The sequence below is a fragment of the Pocillopora verrucosa genome, chromosome 14 (genome assembly GCF_036669915.1).
Source record: "Pocillopora verrucosa isolate sample1 chromosome 14, ASM3666991v2, whole genome shotgun sequence".
Taxonomy (NCBI): Eukaryota; Metazoa; Cnidaria; class Anthozoa; order Scleractinia; family Pocilloporidae; genus Pocillopora; species Pocillopora verrucosa.
The window spans coordinates 19,598,592-19,617,821 of NC_089325.1; the positions used below are offsets into that span (position 1 = coordinate 19,598,592).

At 38.7% G+C, this 19,230-nt stretch overlaps 1 protein-coding gene across 3 annotated transcripts; it reads right to left on the bottom strand.

The window, feature by feature from the left end:
• Positions 1-6,849: 6,849 nt before the first annotated feature.
• On the bottom strand, positions 6,850-19,020 carry LOC131793321 (sodium- and chloride-dependent GABA transporter 1-like). Of its 3 annotated transcripts, none has more exons than XM_059110721.2 (8): positions 18,862-19,020; positions 15,535-15,783; positions 10,008-10,570; positions 9,528-9,638; positions 9,217-9,456; positions 8,455-8,816; positions 7,992-8,157; positions 6,850-7,685 (listed from the first exon to the last, which is right to left on the bottom strand). In XM_059110721.2, exons 2-8 carry the CDS (start codon positions 15,779-15,781, stop codon positions 7,410-7,412), a joined length of 1,965 nt encoding a protein of 654 aa, XP_058966704.1. In that variant the 5' UTR covers positions 15,782-15,783; positions 18,862-19,020; the 3' UTR covers positions 6,850-7,409. The 3 variants fall into 3 exon arrangements, with proteins under 3 accessions (XP_058966704.1, XP_058966705.1, XP_058966702.1); XM_059110722.2 differs by lacking the exon at positions 18,862-19,020 and adding an exon at positions 16,867-16,911; XM_059110719.2 differs by lacking the exon at positions 18,862-19,020 and adding an exon at positions 15,935-16,210.
• Between the last annotated feature and the right edge of the window lie 210 nt (positions 19,021-19,230).

A 19,230-nucleotide genomic window follows, 5' to 3' on the forward strand; every position in this document is an offset into this window, starting at 1 on the left:
AGACCCTGTTTCATAGATGTGCCCACAGACCCTGTTTCATAGATGTGCCCACAGACCCTGTTTCATAGATGTGCCCACAGACCCTGTTTCATAGATGTGCCCACAGACCCTGTTTCATAGATGTGCCCACAGACCCTGTTTCATAGATGTGCCCACAGACCCTGCATGAAAACGAGGCTACTTCATAAAACAACTGATAACTTCTTTTGTTATGGGCCATATTGCACCAAAATGGTACCAAAGTTATAAATTTACGTTGTCGTCATCATGAATGCATGTTTAGTAACTATGAGTAACAAGATTAGTCAGGTGACTAAGAGAGCATGAAGGTGAGGCTGGTCTTCTAAAATTTCTTTTGACTCTCCTTCAGTGTCTAAAATGCTTAATTGTACTTCATAAGCGGCGTAAATATTTCTTTGAGCTCAAACTGTTCCTTTTCGAGAATTTCAAGAACACCAGAGCGCGGCTGTGATATTTGGATTTGAGATTTGGGACTGGCAGCGTCCTTTTGCGAAACCTAATCGCTCAAAACGTCAGAATCATATTCAATAACCATTTTCTTCCTTATCACTCGTTACTATCGCCAGAATCATCGTCTTCATCACTTCGCACATTTTCACATGGCTCTCCACTATCTTCAAAGATCCGTGCAGTTCAGCCCATTCTTTCTACACTAGCAGCGGTTTGTGAAACATCTCTCCTTAGCGCACTTGCACTTCACATGATGAATAATAGCTTGAGGTGCTATGATAGTCATAACTGGAACCCACTGGTATCCATCCAGCGTCCGACCAAAATGTTCTGGTGATGGCAGGGTGGGATTTGCTACTACATCGTTATTCCATATTATGAGTTAATAATGGGCTCCTAAAATTGCTTGTTGAAGAGTAGCCTGGGTTGAAGGTAGCCTCTCCCACTAGGCTTGTTTCTTTCTAAAAAACCACCATCTTAGTTTTGCCACAGATCACATATCCGTCTCGGGGAGACAGGGCTGACACACAAACTTCTCGATTGAAGCCATAATCGCAACTCCAGGAGTCAAATCTGAACCTTCAAAAGCTGAAAGCTTCCCAGCATGCAGCTTTCCCTTCCCCGAAAAACAGCCAGTATTGTCTGCTCCACTTTGAGCATGAAACGCCGGGAGAGCGGCTGCTATTTCGGAGCCTAAGGTGCGAAAAATTGGTCAAAGAATAATTTTTCGATGGTTCCTGCCTGTACCAGTGACAAGAAGAGTGTTCTCCAGTGGTACCTCTGGCTGTAGCATCTACGGCATGTAAAATAATTTGTCTGCCTCCTCTTGATTGCTTAGGATAAAAGAACAATCTTCAATTATTCCAATGCATTCTGAGTTCCATGCTACAACTACTCGTCTTCCATTTCGCCGGCCATGTGATACGATAATACACCGGATTCCGGCTTTTTTGCTTCTTCGTACGAGTAGTTTCTTTTGGGGAAGATGGCAGATCGTATCTGTCAGAAACCAACGGGATTTCTCCATTTTCGCTGAACTTTTCAAAAATGCGAACGGTTTTTGATCCATTCAGGTTTGTCTCTGGGCACTTAACCTCAGCCATTGCATCAACCGCAGCGACTCTCATTTGGACTTCTGTACTGTGGTCAGCAGCGTTGTTGTCATCTTCATTTGGATCCAAGGGCAGTTTCTCTAAAATACCGATAAGGACACTCTTACATGAGCAACAAAGCAATGTTCCGGTTAAGAATATATGAAAGTCATATATTTGAACTGCGGATAAAGATTTGATTTATAATGCAAACATCGATCTTGGCACCACAGAAAGTTCGTATTGTTGTGCAATTTTGAGTGTTTTTCCAGTCCACCAATTCCTAGATTCTCTAATTAATTTAATTCTGTAAATTTCGGTAAGAATATTTTTTTATCGTTAGTTTTCTTGTAATTTCAGAAATAGCTCTCCACACAGGCAATAGGTGATGACTGGTACCTCAGATATAAAAACTTTCTATCTGGCCTCGTTCTCGTGTTTTTGAAATTAACGTGACCAACACATCTTGTCGAAAAGGGACAGTTTGAACTCAAAGAGATACGCTGTTTATGAAGTATAACAAAACATTTTGTAATAAAGTTCGGATATAACGCGCGCTGTCATTGATTGAAAGAGCGTGCTCTATAGGAGTTTATATAATAAGCTCAGTTATGTACGCATTCTGATTGGTTCTCACTTATGATCTATTGAAGGACGAAATAGATGACGTCATCATTGAAACTTTTTTCCGTTTATTTGAATTCTTTATTGTATAAAACAAATAGATTCCAAGTTGCCGTGCGTCTGTTCAGTAATAGATTACGGAGGACGTCAAAATGTGGTAAGAACATCAGTGACACACTCGGCTGCGCCTCGTGTGCTACTTTTTGTTCTTACCACATTTTGACGTCATCTGTGATCTATTACTGAACAGACGCACGGCAACTTGGAATCAATTTGTTAAATAGAGCATAGAGCTGAGCTAAAGCTGTCACGCCATCTGCCAAATTGTCCTATGTTCGACCTTTTCCGAGACTTCTTTTTAGCTTTTTTTCCGATGATTGAAAGTGAAATTTCGGAACGAGCGAGCCGGCAAGTAGCAACAGAAGAACCAATACAGGTTTGTAAACATACCAGGCGCCGTAATTTACGTTATTAAAACGTGAGCAGATACTAAAGTCCTCAAAGGAAAACAAATTAGACATTCCGAGTTTTAAAGATTTTCACACTCGGTTAGATTGCAAGCTTGCGTACGGTAATAAAAATCAAACACATCTAACACTCGTATAGTATAAAAAATTCAGTGTTCAAGAAGTGGGGAGACTACGTGTGTTTCTCCCTACACTTATTTTGTGCTCTGACCGCTTCCTGCGTGCTTTTTAACAGAATGGAGCCCAGTCAAGGCTTCTCTATTTGTTAATTAGACGTTGTAGGAATGTCGAGGGAAATTTTAGAAGACCAACCTCACTTCCATGCTCTCTTAGTCACGCGACTAATCTTGTGACTCAGTCACTAAACATGCAGTTATGATAACGACAACGTAGATTTATATCTTTGGTGCTACTTGGTGCTTTATGGCCCATAATAAACGAAGTTATAAGTTGTTTTATGAAGTAACCTCATTTTCATGCAGGGTCTGTAGGGGCATTTATAAGACATCCTCTAAAAAGCGTTGGAGCAGGTTGCAAAAGTGGCAACAAGATTTTTCCCGTTATTTAGGGTCCCATTAACATATCTAGTGCAGTGGCTTGCTTTCTGCGCGAAATTCCCTCAGGACTTAAATTATGTACATTTGCGACTGGACTAAATACGTTGCGCTGTGCAATTATTGTTTGTTCCAGTTTTTAAAGATTTCCAAACTCAGTTAATACATCGTCAACATTTAAATTGTTCACGATTGCCTGACATGGAATTGTTCCTTGTATGGTTTTTGAGTGACAGGTCTTGCAGACATATTATTTTCCATGATATGGTGATTGTATTTTCAAACATCTTGATAAGGGTAGCTACTTGGGTTCAATTTAAGACATATTTTTTAAATGTTATTTTAAAAAATAAAATTAAAAAACTCTATGTTAGTGTATAGAGTGGTGTGTTGTTTGCACAAATCAGATTGCTGCTTTAGAGTGTTTATCTTGCACCAATCAGATTGCTGAATTAGGGTAAGTATCTCGCACCAATCAGATTGCCACATCTGTGAATGTATCTCACACCAATCATATCATAGCATTTAGATATCTTGCACAGCCTTTGGGTATTGCTTTCTTGTAAATTATGTCATGGATCAGGGGTCTGTGCACAAAGAATGACATTAACCAGAAAATTTGGGCTCATTTGTTAAGTGTGATGGTTTGTGGCCTTTGTGAGAGCCTCATTAATTAAGGTCAAGATTTATCAGGATAAGAAAAGCTCACATCTAAATTTTTAAGATAAATGTGATTTTCCACTTTTTTACTCCCAATGCACATGCCAAACAGCTCACATTCCACCACATACCATGAAAAGAATGTCCAAAGTCCAATTAGAACTTACCCAATCATTGCACCACATGAACATTGGGAAATTTTTCATGTGCTTGAATTGTATTCGACTAATCAAATTCCACATTGCCACATTAGACTTTGTTCGATCACATGTCATTTCCTTGTGAATAACCTGCATTTTATCATGTATTCTGACTGCATTGTCCAAGCCCACTGGAAAAAAAATTGACATGGAACTAAATGCTATTGATAGTGAACTTTCTATGCAATTCTCCCTCATTTTGACTTTTTGTTCAAATAAAATTTGCATTTAGCTACCTTGGACTTAACTCAATTGCATGTTAATTCCTTGTAAAACAACCTGCATTTTATCACGTATTCCATACACAGAGGGCAAAGTCCAGAGAGGCAACAGCCAGTCATGCTCTCTCTTAAATGGGAAATAGAGGGCATTGTGCGATGAGACCAAACAACAGCTGCAAAGGAGACAACAGTAAGCATGGCACCGAAGCATTTCATTTTTACTTAGAAGTATGGTATTTAGACAATAATATACATAATATCCATGTGAGTTCAGATAAATTAGGTTTTTTTCTCTGTCTTTCTGCTATATTTTGGTTCTTTTGAAAGTTGTGCCATTTTCGGTTACAAAAATAAAAACATTAAGTACACAAACTGTCCAATCTCAACCCACCCAGCCAAAAAAATAACTCTTGCATGCTACACATGCCTATGTTTCATAAAGTGATGTGTTACATACAAAACATATATAACAAAGACTTTCCCTTATTTTCTTTTTAAACTGTTCAACACATGAATCCACTGTCTTCTTACTACAACAGTAACTGTATTCCTCTCTGCATTTCTCAAGAAGTATTTACTTCTTCGCAGTATCCATTGTTTTGTGTTGGTCTGCTTTTTTGTCTTGCAGATTTTGTTTTGTAGCAGTGTCCATTATTTTGTACTTTTGTAATTGTTTCATCATCAGCTCATGTTTATTTGTCATATCCCTTGTTTTCCTTCTTCTTTGATGGTTCTATTGTTTTCTACAATAGTAGCCAAAGTGTTTGAATTCCAATTACTAAATGATTTAATTAGAGAGTTGTGCATTGTTCAGAGGAAGTACTGTACCATTTTGAACTTCATTAATTAATGTGTACCCCCTTCACCTCAAATATATCATTGTTATGTATACTCTGAAAATAACATACTAATCTATCAAGTGATAATGCTTCAAGAAGCACAAGTACCTTGGGGATGGCCTCTACCATGTACATCCCTTGCATGAGAATCATACTTTGTACCCCATATCAACATTACAGTAAATAGAAACACTTTTAACTCCCACAGTTGATATAAAATTGATGTAGTTTTGAGATAATAGTGATTCAAAGGCTCTTTGTAAAGAAGTACAGTACTGATATCCTTCTATTTCAGTCTCCTAATGTACAGTACCAGTGTAACTTTCACTGTATTCTAGTTCATAGTCAGCATCAACCACATTTAAAATTGCGAGGTAATTGTTTCTGCATTAACTAGGACTGTCTGGCTAATTGAGACAACCTTGAATACAACTGATTTCCAATATTCATTATTTGAATGAGCATTTGCAGAATTGTTTGTTGTTTTAAATCAAGCAGCACAAACTCATTGCAAAACATTGTTGTTCAGCATTTTGTCCGTATATCAACTCATGACTTCGGCTATATGGTGCTAAATGATCAACTTACATCATACATACATACATACATACATACATCAACATGATCAACATGCTATATGGGCTATATGATCAACATACACTAGGCGAAGGCTAGGGTTCTTTTCGATATCTGTGCTCAGCTTAAATTTACAATAATTTGCTACGTGGGTTTGACTCTTGTAAAGGCACACAACCATGTTACCAGAAAATAGTGAGCAATACCGTCTACTTCGAGATTTTAACTTTATTAAAACTTTTACGTATTGTCTCAAAGGATTTAGGATTATGTTTCTAAGCCTTTAATATAACAATACGTTTTCGAAGACTTAGTGTGTACTCGAACAAATACATTTGAAAACAAATTCTCTAACCTTTCTGCTCTTGTTTCTCAGACGTAGTAGAGTTCGTACTGGAATTCTACTTGGTTCAAGATCACGTCTAAAAATACGATGACGCTTCTGAAGATGCTTTTTATCAAGATTAAGATTTGATAGCTCATTTGGTATAATATGATTCTCGATAGGTTCACTCAAATATGTTCGCTCGTAAGTTGATCTCTCGTGAGGCATGCGGACCGACCCGTTCCGAAAATGCTCAACTTCTTTTCGTGTGGTTCTACCGCGAACGGCGTGTTCGTTTTTGCGTGATTTCAGCTCCCTTGAAGTCATGAGCCTTTCAAACAACAACCTCTGCTTAGTGCAGAGCGCTGAGCGACCGCACAGATGCCCTACTCTACGCATGCGCTTTATAAACCAGACGATCGATCGACAGTGATTCTTTCTCGGGAGCCGACGAGTAGAGGTAGAGGGAAGAAAGAGAAAGGTTGTGCAAGGTGTGTGCAAATTTTGACCTTAGATAACTAGATTGGCACTTTACCCCCTACCCCACGCATATGAAAGGTATGACTTTGATAAAACGTGTGTTGTGCCATAAAGGTCACCTGTAGGGATCCATTAAAGTGAAAAGATAGCTCATGTCTATCCTTTGTTTGGTCAAGTTTTGCACTGATTCTTTACTTAAAAAGTCTTAGTCCTTCTGTTGTAACCATGTCAGTTGAAGGTGCAATGGAAACGTAGATGAATGTGAACTGCATTGCTGAATCTCCAAAATCTCTGATAACAATTAAAAGAGCAAAAGGCTGAAAAAGGAGGAAACTACTATGAACAGTTGTAGTTTTTAATTAAAACATGTGTGACTTCACCAAAAAAAATAACTTGATGTGCAGAAATTGCCAATTTACAAAATGTTGTTAGAATAATGCTAAATGGACCTTTTGACCCAGATTTTTAAAAATATATATATGAGAAATTGTTTGAACATTCCAGATACAAGACAAGTCTTTGTAAATTGCTCTACTTTCCCCAAACCCCGTGATTGTACAAAGATGAAAACTGAAGAGATGTGCTTGAACTCTTACAAGGCATGGTTAAATTGAATTAATTGGGTTAAACTCTCAACAATACAATTTTGTGTCTGAGTGAAAAAACTTTGTCAATCTAATATGTTTAAGGACATCTAAAGAATATGCATACATCTATAATGACAATTTTCTTACAAAGCTTACAAAAATTTAAGCAACATCAGGGTTACCCAGTTATAAGCTAAAAATTGTGATTGATTTTATGACTACCCCCATCAGCAGCTTTTTGCACTCTTAATTCACATTTAACAGTGTGTAACATAATAACCGACATAAATGCTACTTGAAATTTCACAGTTGATTTACATAACATTGCCTCCTTCCATGCCATAGTTACTGGAACCCCTTTTTGCATCTCCTGGAATCTCTTCCTTCTTAGGATCTGGCAGGTAATTGTTGACACCAGTACAGAATGTTTTGTGGAAGCCTTGACGCCAGTTCTTTGGCCAATCCTTAATCATCCAGATGAGAATTGGCAGAGTAGAGACAAGCACAATCATCACAAGAACAAACACTGCCCAGTCAGGGTATTTTTCCCTTACTGTCCATTTGTCTGACCCAGCACCACTATAGGGGTCCTAAATGTAAGGAATACAACAGTCAGGCTATTCCTCTTTTTTATACGAAATATGCAAGGAAATCTGAATGCCAGTCTCTTCCTGATGGCATCACATTATACCAATGCCTAACCTCTTAGTAACTGTGTCCCCTTGGTAGCCTATGGCTCAACATTTCAAGTAGGAGTCAAGGTTGAATGACTGATACTATCACAATGCCTTAATTTCAGGTAAATGAGGGCTGCTCACTGTGCACAAATTTGTTTAAATCTTGCATCATGATTAAGAAAAACAAAAAACAGTATAGTTTCTAGCCAGCTACCATACCTGTGTACATCCAACAAATTTGGAGTATGTTGGAGCACTTTGGCTTTGTTGGGCAATTAGGGCAATAAGAACTACAAACAAAGCCAGTGGGGAGATGTATTTCCAGCAGATCATCCAGCCAATCCATGGTCGCTTACCAGTCATGAATTCAATGTCATCTGCAAACCTATTTGCATGCATACAAAAATTAAAATGCTATGCCTATGTGTATTTGTAAGATAACACTTTGATTATTCATGCAGGTCATGATTGATTTTGGAGGATATATCTACCTTTTTCTTTTGTGACAAATGTTTGTCTTAGGAATATCAACTTGATCATAATAACAACAGTCTCATTAGTCAGCAGTATTTGCGCAGGTAGTGGTTAGATATACCCTCTTAGCTCACTGGTGTTCTTTATGTAGTATTAATTCAGTGGGCTACTTTATCATTAAAAAATGCCAGTGGAAGTTGTGCCATACCTGTCATTACCATAAACCCATGCCACTCCAATGCACTGGAACAAAGCAATCACAAGTAATGGGATGGTGACAGAGTAATCATCAAACATTTGGAAAATGTAGAAACCAGGTCCAGAAACCATGCACAAACCAAACAGGAATAAAATCACTGCAACTAGAAGTGTAAGAAGTTCCTTCCTCATGTTGGGGAAAATCTTCAGCTCCATGATAGGACCAATGGCTGCTTCCAGGGTGCCAAACTCACTGTCGATACCAAGAAGAATCAGCATGAAGAAGAACAGGATGGCCCAGAGTGGTGAAACATCCATCAAAAGAATGGCATCAGAAAAGGTCATGAAGGCAAGACCTGGACCAGACCCAACCTGTTTGTTAAAAGAAATACAGTCACACCAATCAAACCTCAATTGAGACTTCCATGATCATGGCTTGGTCATTTATAGATAATCTGTGGTATCAACCATTTTTTAAAGAGACTGAATTTTGTCCAGAGAACTTTTACACAACAAGATAGCTTAAACTGAATATCCAACCAGAATTATCCCAACAGTAGTAATTGAGGAAAATCTTGTGGAGTCTTTTCTTAGGCACATAACATTTTAATTCTGGAATATTTGCAGTCCTGGTAGCTGAACACATGGTAACTTAGTCACAAATGTGATCATTGTAATAAAGAAAATACAGTTTATAAACAAAGGAATCATGCCTTTTTTTAAAACTGTTACTATTTTATAGCTGTCAGTGTTATCTAAAATAATATCCTACCTCAGTAGCTGGGATGCCTGTGACATGTTCCCTATATCCCAAAATAGAGAACACTACAATTCCAGCAAACACTGATGTGCCACAGTTGATGAATACCACTGTGTAGGCATCACGCATCACTTGGTTGTGAAGAGGCATATAACTGGAAAATGCTATAAGTGCACCAAATCCTAAGCTGAGGGTGAAGAACATCTGGGTGGCAGCATCTTTCCAAATATTGGCATTATTCAACAAACTCCACTGTAACATAATGAAAACAGAACATTAGGCTTACAGTTTAAGGGACCTCAGCTATTAGCAAGTCTACTCACATCTGGGTTGAAAAATGCCTTGACACCATTTCCTGCTCCCTCCAATGTAACACCTCGGAAGAACAAAATGATGAGAATGACGTAGGGGAATGTTGCAGTGAAATACACAACCTAGAAGGAAAATTAGAGAACATAACTGATCAGTTATCAGTTATAGAAGATTCAGATACTCATTCATGAAACTCCATAACTAGCTCAATTGCTTTTTCGCATCACTACCAGTGGTGGATCTAGTGGAGGGGCCCCCCTTATTTTGAGTAAAAAAAAAAAAAGAGTCACAGAAAGAAGAAAAGCCAGCAGGGCAAGCAAGATTGGGCTGAATCAACTGGTGTTAACTGGTTCCTTAATCTGCGGCTGGTACACTGACCATTGAGAAGTCTCATAAAGTCTTGTCTCAAATCAAACGAGAATTGCTACAGCAGAAAATTGCAGATCTATTGCCCTAAATGCAAATATTTTAAATTAGCCAAGAAAGAATACCTTTCCACTTGATTTAATTCCTTTGACCACACAGAGATATGTAATAACCCATGCAAACACTAGACATCCAGCAAGTTTCCCATTCATACCAACTCCAGCATCTTCAATGTTTTTTGAAATTTGCATTGCGTGGTGGTAGAAGTAATATTGTGGTGGGTCTCGCACACAACAATCTGGGAAATTATGATAACTTGCATTCACTGCTTGGTACTGTGGGGTGGCTTTGCAAGTTTTGTTGGAGGCACTGCACAGGCTATCAAGAGTCTTTTTGATTTTTGCAAATTCATTATAGTTGGTGCAAAGCTTGTCATGTTCCCAAGGTAGGGTACTGGTGAATGAAATGAAGAAGTAATAACAGCACCAAGCGATGACCACCACATAATAGAGGCACAACATCAGTGAGACCATGAGACATGACACACCAATACCAAAAAGGGCAGGGTGTACATCCTGCCAGCATCGTATGGCACTTTTTCTCATTCTCTGACCAATACTTAACTCCAGGAAGAACAGTGGTAATCCCTCAATCAACATGAAGATAACGTAAGGGATAAGAAAAGCACCTGTTGAATGGTAGAGATATTATAAGTGATGAAAATTACCTGTTCTCATAGATCAACAAACCCAGTTGGAATTTTCTCTGACCCTCTGATTTACTTTTTTGTCTGAAGTTTGTTAAAACTAAATGATGGGTAGGGAAATTTCTCCCCTTCCAATTACATGTAATGGGAGACAGATCAAATTACAGTTTGATGAAAAATTGATTATAGGAGAACCCTACCAACTCAAACTCAAACAAGATTAGATTTACCTTGACACTATTTTTTCAGTCATTTACTATCAGCTAACTTGAAACCTTGCTAACCCAAACCAATTTTTGTCTACATTGGGAGTTTGACTTAGCGGGTTTCTACTTTATTACATAATGGTAAAAACATGCAACCAGTAATAAAAATTTGACTTTTATAAAATGATGAAAAGGAGTCCATAGCAATAATTGAAAAGATCATAAGAGTGTCCACATTTCAGTGAGGTACATGCAGATAAAATCTTGTTTTACTCCTGGAAACTTAAGTGGTGTGCAAAGTTTCCATATGAAAAAACATAGACATGCTGTGCATGCAAGAGTTATTTTTTGGGGGGTGGGTGGATTACTTGAAACATTGTAGGTGATGTCTACATTCTTACAATAGGAAAGAAGAGTATTAATGCAGAAAGAGCAAAAATGTAGAATTAACTCACACACAGGTATTTTGTGGTAGATTGTGTATATTGTGCAAATAACTGTAACCAAAATTAAACTGTATTGGTGCCACAGATAACTGTAAGTACAAAATGCAGACTGCAGACCAGATACAAAATGTAGACTGCAGATTGCAGAGTGGGTACAAATGCAGACTGAGAATCTGAAGAGTTTTTTTTGTCTGGTATGTGATAACATGTCATCTTACCACTTACCAAGTGTCATGCAGTCGCTTTTCCGCGATCAGCTTTCAAGATTATTTGCACTAGTGTGGAATATTCCTGACCCATTTCTTGATGAAAATTGATTGTAATATAATTTTAAGCCTTCATATAGTCTTCTCACTTTGCACGCGAGTTGGTTAGTGTGATGGCTGTACAGGTTTTACCAATGTAATAAAAATAGATGTAGATGTAGATGTAAATGAGAAGTCACTATTGAATATTTAACATGCACAACATTCGAGAAACAATTGACAGCTTTGCACATTGTCCGTTTTATCATCTTTTTAAGCAGTTTGTGTTTATTTTGTTGACAAAAATGCAGACCGAGACCAAAACTGTTCCTTCGACTTAAAATATATTTTCGATGTTAGTAGATCACATCATATTAACTTACCTCCAGAAAACATTTATTCCAGGTAACAAAATCAAATAAACATGCTAACAATGGTATCTGAATTCATCCTTGGCCAAACACAAACGACTCCACAAGATCAATTCCCCCAGGCATTGAAAACATACACAAAATTGTCCATAGATAATTTTAATCAGACATTCATATAGAGATAGCACTGAGCAAACCAATCCAGAAGAACATAATTGGCACACTCAACAAATCATGAATCATGTAACACAGCTTGCTGTTAAAGAACTGCTCAAATCAAAATGTGCACAGAACTCCATTTTTCTCTTGAACAACTATCTAGGTATCTGATATCTTTCATCTGTCCAGTAGTATTGTATTTCTCTTAAAGCGTAGTAAAATATGTTAAAAATAAAGAAAAGCCAACATTTCTTCTAAAAGATAATTCTATTTTACGAATCGCTCTCTCCGAAGCCCCCATTACTTCATTGAAATTTGAACAACTCTCAAACCAAAGATCAAAAACGACACTGATTGGTGCGAGATACATACCCAAATGTGGCGATCTGATTGGTACAAGATACATACCTTAAATGATCTGATTGGTGCATAATAAAAAAAAAAGACTTGAAAAGTGTACCCTTGAGCTGTCAGCTCTTCAGTGTCTAGGATGTTTTCTCTCCCAGCACAGTTAATCTACTGCTAGTGTTTGAAGTTATTGTTGTTGTTGTTGTTTTTTTGATACAGAAGAAACCTGTTTGAATGAGGGTAGCTACCAAATGAGTCTAAGAAGTATGAAAAAGAACAGTCGTAAACTTAATCAATTTACTTTGATCAGTGTGAAGCAATATGTCCAGTTGGAATTTGAAAACATTAATAACTTAGGGCCTGTTTACGTGGAGGTGGGGGACCCCCGGGGTAACCCGCCTGTCCATATAGTCTCTTATTTTATCTTGATCACGTTTACATGACAGGTGGGGTGACCCGCGTAGGTGGGTTGCCTGGTCTGCTGGGTAGGGTAACCCTGTCAGCCGGAGGAACAATTTGCCATGTAAACGTGCGAAAGTCGGATAACCTGCCTAGCCGGGGTGGTGCTCATATTACCACAAGATCAAATGAGCTAAGCAACAGTGAAACACGAGTGAAACAAACTTTTTAAATTTCCTAGCCGTTCCATGCTGAGCTAAAAACCTTACAAGACCAATTTTTACGTCCTCTTAGCAATGAAACCTCGACAACGAATTAATCACGTTTTTACTTTGAACTCATCACTACATTCGCATGTTGTGCCGAAGTGAAGACATTGTACCGTTAGAAACGGTTAACGCATCGAGCTAGTGGCTAAAATCTTCGAAAATTAATTACGTTCTTTTGGCAACGTTTTACAATACGTCGCCGTGGTGACATCTGAAACTCCTTAATAGCAAGTGCGATAACAACCTCGAGAAACTTCACCCCGGCATCCCGGTGTCACAGCGGATTTGGACCCCCCCGCGGATTTGGACCCCCGGTCCATATCTGCTGGCGGATTTGGACCCCCCCGGTCCAAATCCGCTAGCGGATATGGACCCCCCTTCGCAGATTTGGACCCCCCTACCAAACTTTTCTTTTAAGCATCCTTTGTATCATATTTGGTAACTAATTCTATTTGCAAGCTTTTTGTCGATGTTCTTTTCAATCGCAACACAACATTCCTCAATAAAGGTAAAAGAAAAAAACAGTCATTTCGTTCCAATTCTACCGCATTTATTTGAGCGAGTCGTACAGTTAACGTTAGAATCAGATGTGAACAAACTACTGCATTCGAACTATTGAAATTGTTACGATAAATCCTTGCTTCTTCTGATGCGAATCAACATTGATACGAAACGTCATAACAATAGTGGAGACTATTGCGTCCAGTCAGAAAAATAACTCAGTCTGATTTTCTAAAATAATAACAATAAACAGTTTCTGAACAAGAACGAAGAAACTACTCCTACTACAAGTCGTTCGTAAAGCCTATGATAAGTAAAAATGTTTCTATTCTGAACTATTGGAACTCTCAGCTTATTTTCAGTTGCAAATCAACATTAATCAACATTAATGTCAACGTCTTAACAAAAATGGAGACTATTACATCGAACTCAATCTTATTTTCTAATTTTAATGATTATTAACTGTTGAGGGATCCAAAATAACACCTTAACAATTACGAAGACGTCTAGAGTCTGGCGATCTGCAGACAATGCAGAGCCACTCACCCTCCGGGGTAGTCTTAAATCATGTGAAACCATTCCTCGCACAACTCGCACAGAACCATGTCGTCCCAACACTCGGGCATTGAATAATGACAAAATAAATTAGTGTCACAAGTTTGTCTCCTATTGAATCTAGTGGTGTTCGACTATCTTGGAAAAGGTTCAAAAACGACCTCTCTCCAGACATCAAATTAACTCTTGTGCATTTTTCCTTGGTCAAAAGAAACATCCGACGGGATGCCAGTTCGTATGCATTAACGATACGCATGTTTTGAATGAAAAACATACTTTAGTACGCACTGGAACGTAAAGTATCATCCATTTTTACTAGAACGTTGAGGACGATGTTTTCACTCAGTTTTGTTGGGGGTCCAAATCCGCGGAGGGGGTCCAAATCCGCTAGCGTATTTGGACCGGGGGGGTCCATATCCGCTAGCGGATTTGGACCGGGGGGTCCGTATCTGCTAGCGGATTTGGACCGGGGGGTCCAAATCTAGGGGAGTCCAAATCCGCTGGGACACCGGGGCTGTAAGATTCTATGTAAACGCGGGCTATTTTCTGACCACGGCCAGGCGATTCACCTTTCCATGTAAAGCGGCCCTGAATTGAAGATTTTGACCAGTACCTTTTTACGTCTTAAAGAAGCTGATTTGTCAGTGATTGCACTTCTGAAATCTGATTTGTCGTTTTGTTTCAGTGTACCGTGTCAAGGCGTTTCAGATCTACTCATGAATAAATCACTCAGTTGAGGGTCGATCAGATTGCAAGAAACGCCAGTTATTCTAAAATGTATGTGAATGTCGAATTAATAAATAAACATAGAACTCGTCATGAGGACACGGACGTTAGCAACCTTCGCGCCCATTAGTTTTGTTGAGGGTAAATTCTCAGGGTAAATTCTTAAGCGAAATTATGCAAGACGATTTGAAAGCTTGTCGCCCAGATGACATAATTTATTCGATGTTATTGACATGTGACGGACAGTAGCGTGTTGCATTTGTAGTTTTGGTTGAACGGTGGTTTGTCGTCGCAGTGGGACAGAACCGCTGTTGGGTTGCGTAATCTAATCTATATTAATTGCTTGAATATTGACTTTTCCTCGGTTAATAAGTAATCGAAATTGTACCGAATTCTTGGGGAACACATATCGCGTGCGTAGAATGTCACGTCACTGTAACTACAACACGCGAATTCCATTGATCCTATTCCGACCGAAATTGATAATGTGACAAAGCTTGAGAGTATTAAAAGGCTGCGAAACTTCTAAGAGTCTCGACGTTTACAACGGCTGTGGTCTATTTAGTCGAGTCTGAGAGGCGCCTCATTAGAGAGCCTCCAGGGGGGACCGATCAGGGCGTAAATCAGAGTTGATCGACTGTTAGTTGTTATAATCGCCACCCTAATAGTATTGTAAGCATGATACCACGTGAAATTGTAACTGGAAGAAAAGTGATCTCACCTCCTCCGTTTTTCTGACAAAGGTACGGGAACCTCCAAACATTTCCCAAACCGACAGCTAAACCAACAGTGGCGAGAATGAATTCAGCCTTGTGGCCCCAAGTCTCACGTTGCTCTTTGCCTCCTTCGCCGCTCTCGGCTGTCCCGATGTCGGTGGAAGACTTTCCATTAGGTTCATGAGAAAGGTCTTCTTTAGATTTATGAGTCAGAAAGTCGGTTGATTTATCATCTCGCACTGAAGGATCCATCCCTGTTGTAGTAAAAGAACAGCAAACGCAATATAAACAAACTCGAGAGAACAAATGCTAGAACCACAACATGGTTTGGACAACGTACATTACGTACACCATTGAGGCAGTACTTAGTTTTAAAGTATCAGAGTAGGCATCACGTTTACCTACCGATCTGTCGGTAGTTACACGTGTTAATCCGCGGCCGGTTCGCACGGATTTAACATTCACCGTAGATCGTAGTATTCGATGAGCTTCAGCCCTGAGGTTTACTTTCTAGCGATCGCGTATGTTTCAAGCTTAGGCTGCGACTAATCACAACTTGTCCGTCCTCTTTGACGAAAATGAGTTACTTCTTTGAGGAAAGCCTCGATACACTGATACAAAGCACGAAAGAAGTTATGCTTCAAGAAACAATTTCTTTTTTAGATCCCGTGATCCCGTGATCCCGTGATCCCGTGCACGAGAGGAATGTTACAAAAGCAAATTACTTACATAGACACGCTAACGAAGCATGCTAAACGACCTTTGCTCGAACTTAGGCGGTGTCACGCCTTCACAACGAGTAAATCAAACGAAACAACTGATCAATTGATCAGATATAAGTTTGAATCTGAATTATTTTTGCGAGAAAATATTGAAAACTCTTGAAACTATAGGACCTTAAACTTACTGACCATTACAAAGAAAGGATGTTTGTCTTCCCATGGCACATATTTATTTGTTACCATTGGCGAGTTTGGAGTCCCATATTTGCATGAGTTTGCAAAGGGTTATTGTGAAACTTATATGTATTTTCTGATCTCTTGATCCTTGAAGATGCTTTTACGTGTCTATGTAGAATGACAGAGAAAATATTAAAAAATTGCGTGACATCGTGAGTGGTCCGCTTCGTTGAACGTTGTTATTGAAAGGATTATATTCACGACAAAAGGTGACTTTCTCGTATGAAATGACCATATACGTGTTCGTTTTTGATACGGCTAAATGATAGTTATTTTGCGACCAAAAACCATTTCAATTAAATGAATTTTGAAAAAGTGAATAGGTTAAGTATACGGCTATAATCAATAACGATGAATGGTGATAATACGCCAGCGTACCTTGCAAAAACAATCCAACGGACGTACACACTAAATAGTTCTCTCCTCTAAATTCCCTGTCCTCAGGAACTTTAAGTTTCCGACAAGCCCCTCGCCTGATAATTTAAAGGGCACCCCTCCCACCCCTCCCAAAAAAAGCGTTTACCTAGTAAGGAAGCGTTTAAGTAGATTTTCAATATGCCTGAAAACTGTCTATACTTGTGTTTGATTGAATTCATACTATGTGCATGTCTGTGATTCACTTTTTTTTTGTTTTAATCCATAGAAATGTATTTTACATATAGTAGATTTTGCCAACCATTCAAATGAAAAACATAACTTGCATTTTGTCTCAAAGCAGGTTTCAGTTAAGCCCTTCTCCCCTGGCCTGGCTCAAAGGATTAGTATTACACATCCAGAGGGACCCCATGCGGAAGATGATTAAATCTTGAGCTTCTTAAGGCGAATACAGTATTTGTTTGGTTAAATCATTGATACCTTTCTTACTTATCGTACCACGGAGGATACTACAGAGGGTAATGTTTAGATTTTTCTTATGGCCAGAAATTCTCTTTCGATGATATCATTCTTAGAATGCCTTTCTCATATTGCAAATCAGTGCAAATGAAGTTAGTTCATATTTCTAATGCTAACGTGCGTGACTCGTCTCCGAACCATATCGTGATATTTTGTATGGGGCTCTCCAACAGGAAATGGACTTCCTTTCGAATGTATGTGTGTATATTCGATGCCGGCGGCGGTATTAGATGATAATAAAACGAGAATGGGTCATTGAAAACGGAAAAAAAAGAAAAACTGACAGTCGTAAACAAGATTCACGCTTCGAAAAGTCCTCGAAGTTTTTTCCTGCGAACAGCCGAGAGCGAACGATATAATGAAGCTCAGTCCGCGGGTCGAATATGCCAACTTTAAGCCTAAAGAATGTCTCTTTCATCGGCACCCCTAAGAAAGGAAACTACCCCTTCACAACCTAAAATAGAAAGGCATCAATATAGCTATAGAACAGATTATAATTCGACGCAAAGACTAAAATCCTTTTTTTTTAAGCTGATCGAGTCAAACTAGACGTGATCGATCGGTGAAGTTGGTAAGAAATTGAATTTTCGTCGCCTTTATTAACTAAAAAAAAGAAAATTTGAAGTCCATCTTGTCTCGATATCGAAAATATGTCTAATACATTTAAGTAATGCGAATGTATTTTCATTTTCCATCACCACCATTCCTTTTCATTTGTCGTGGCCACTTTTCCCTTTCCCTTCGTTCCTGTTCCTGATTCCTGCTCTTAATGACACCAGTCTTTGCAATTGAATTTATGGTTGTTGGTTTATGTACAATCTCGTATGCCTGAGCGTTTAGTCGACTTGCTGTGGACTACAAAGTCTTGGATTCCTAGTTAATTTTGAATTAATACGTTTCTTTCCGCATTCCTCCTTGTTCTAATCTTAAATCATAGCTTCGGTATTCAAATTAGTCAACCAAATCACTGCGTGGGATTTGATTTATGCATTCATCTACGATACGGTTCAGAAGTTTGCTGGTCGGTGCATCGCGAGTTAGGCCACTAACTTACTTTATGTCGAGGATAGAATACTGTTATGTTGTAACTTCCTTGTCAATTAATAGTCTACGGCTAAACAGAGACTACAGATTGGATAATTCCCTCCCTATCGTTAGATCACTGTAGTTTTCATATGTATGAATCTTAAATAGTCAGCAGTAAGAATGGGCTGAATAAATTAGAATGCCTTTGAATGGAAAACACGAAAGGAAAAAAAAGGTAAATTCTACAGGGTCCAGTTTCGTGATAAATCAGCCCAACTCTTGATATAGATCGTTTCCGCCCTGGGAAACATAGGAATGAATGTCTTCATCGGATTACTACTGAGCGTCGTCATTGCGAAAACACTCCAGCTAATAAAGTGGTACGAGTAACAAAGCTGAAATCAGGACAACGGACAGTTAAATACCTTACGGGTCTGCGTAGTCAATACTTACCAGTCTCGTTGTAAAGTTGATCTGTTTCTGGATGGATTTTATATGCAGCTAACTGCAAGCGAACGATAACCCAGTCGGAATACAATGAATTCACCAACCGTGGTAGGCCGCAAAGGTCGCAAAGTTCCGGTGCGTTTTACCAAGGAATGATAGGAATGGCACACTTGATCGCTAACAATATTATGCAACCGTTTTTTTTTTGTTCTCAGTTTTGTTCCTAAGTCTGATTTAATTCCTCTCATAAACCTAGATAACCGAAGCCCAACCCCAGAGTGGAGGGTGAATTACTTATATAACTTGTTTTCTTGCGGAAAGTAAACCGATTGTCGATGTAGCCGTTAAAGGTTTAAATCAGGTTGAAAACAGTTT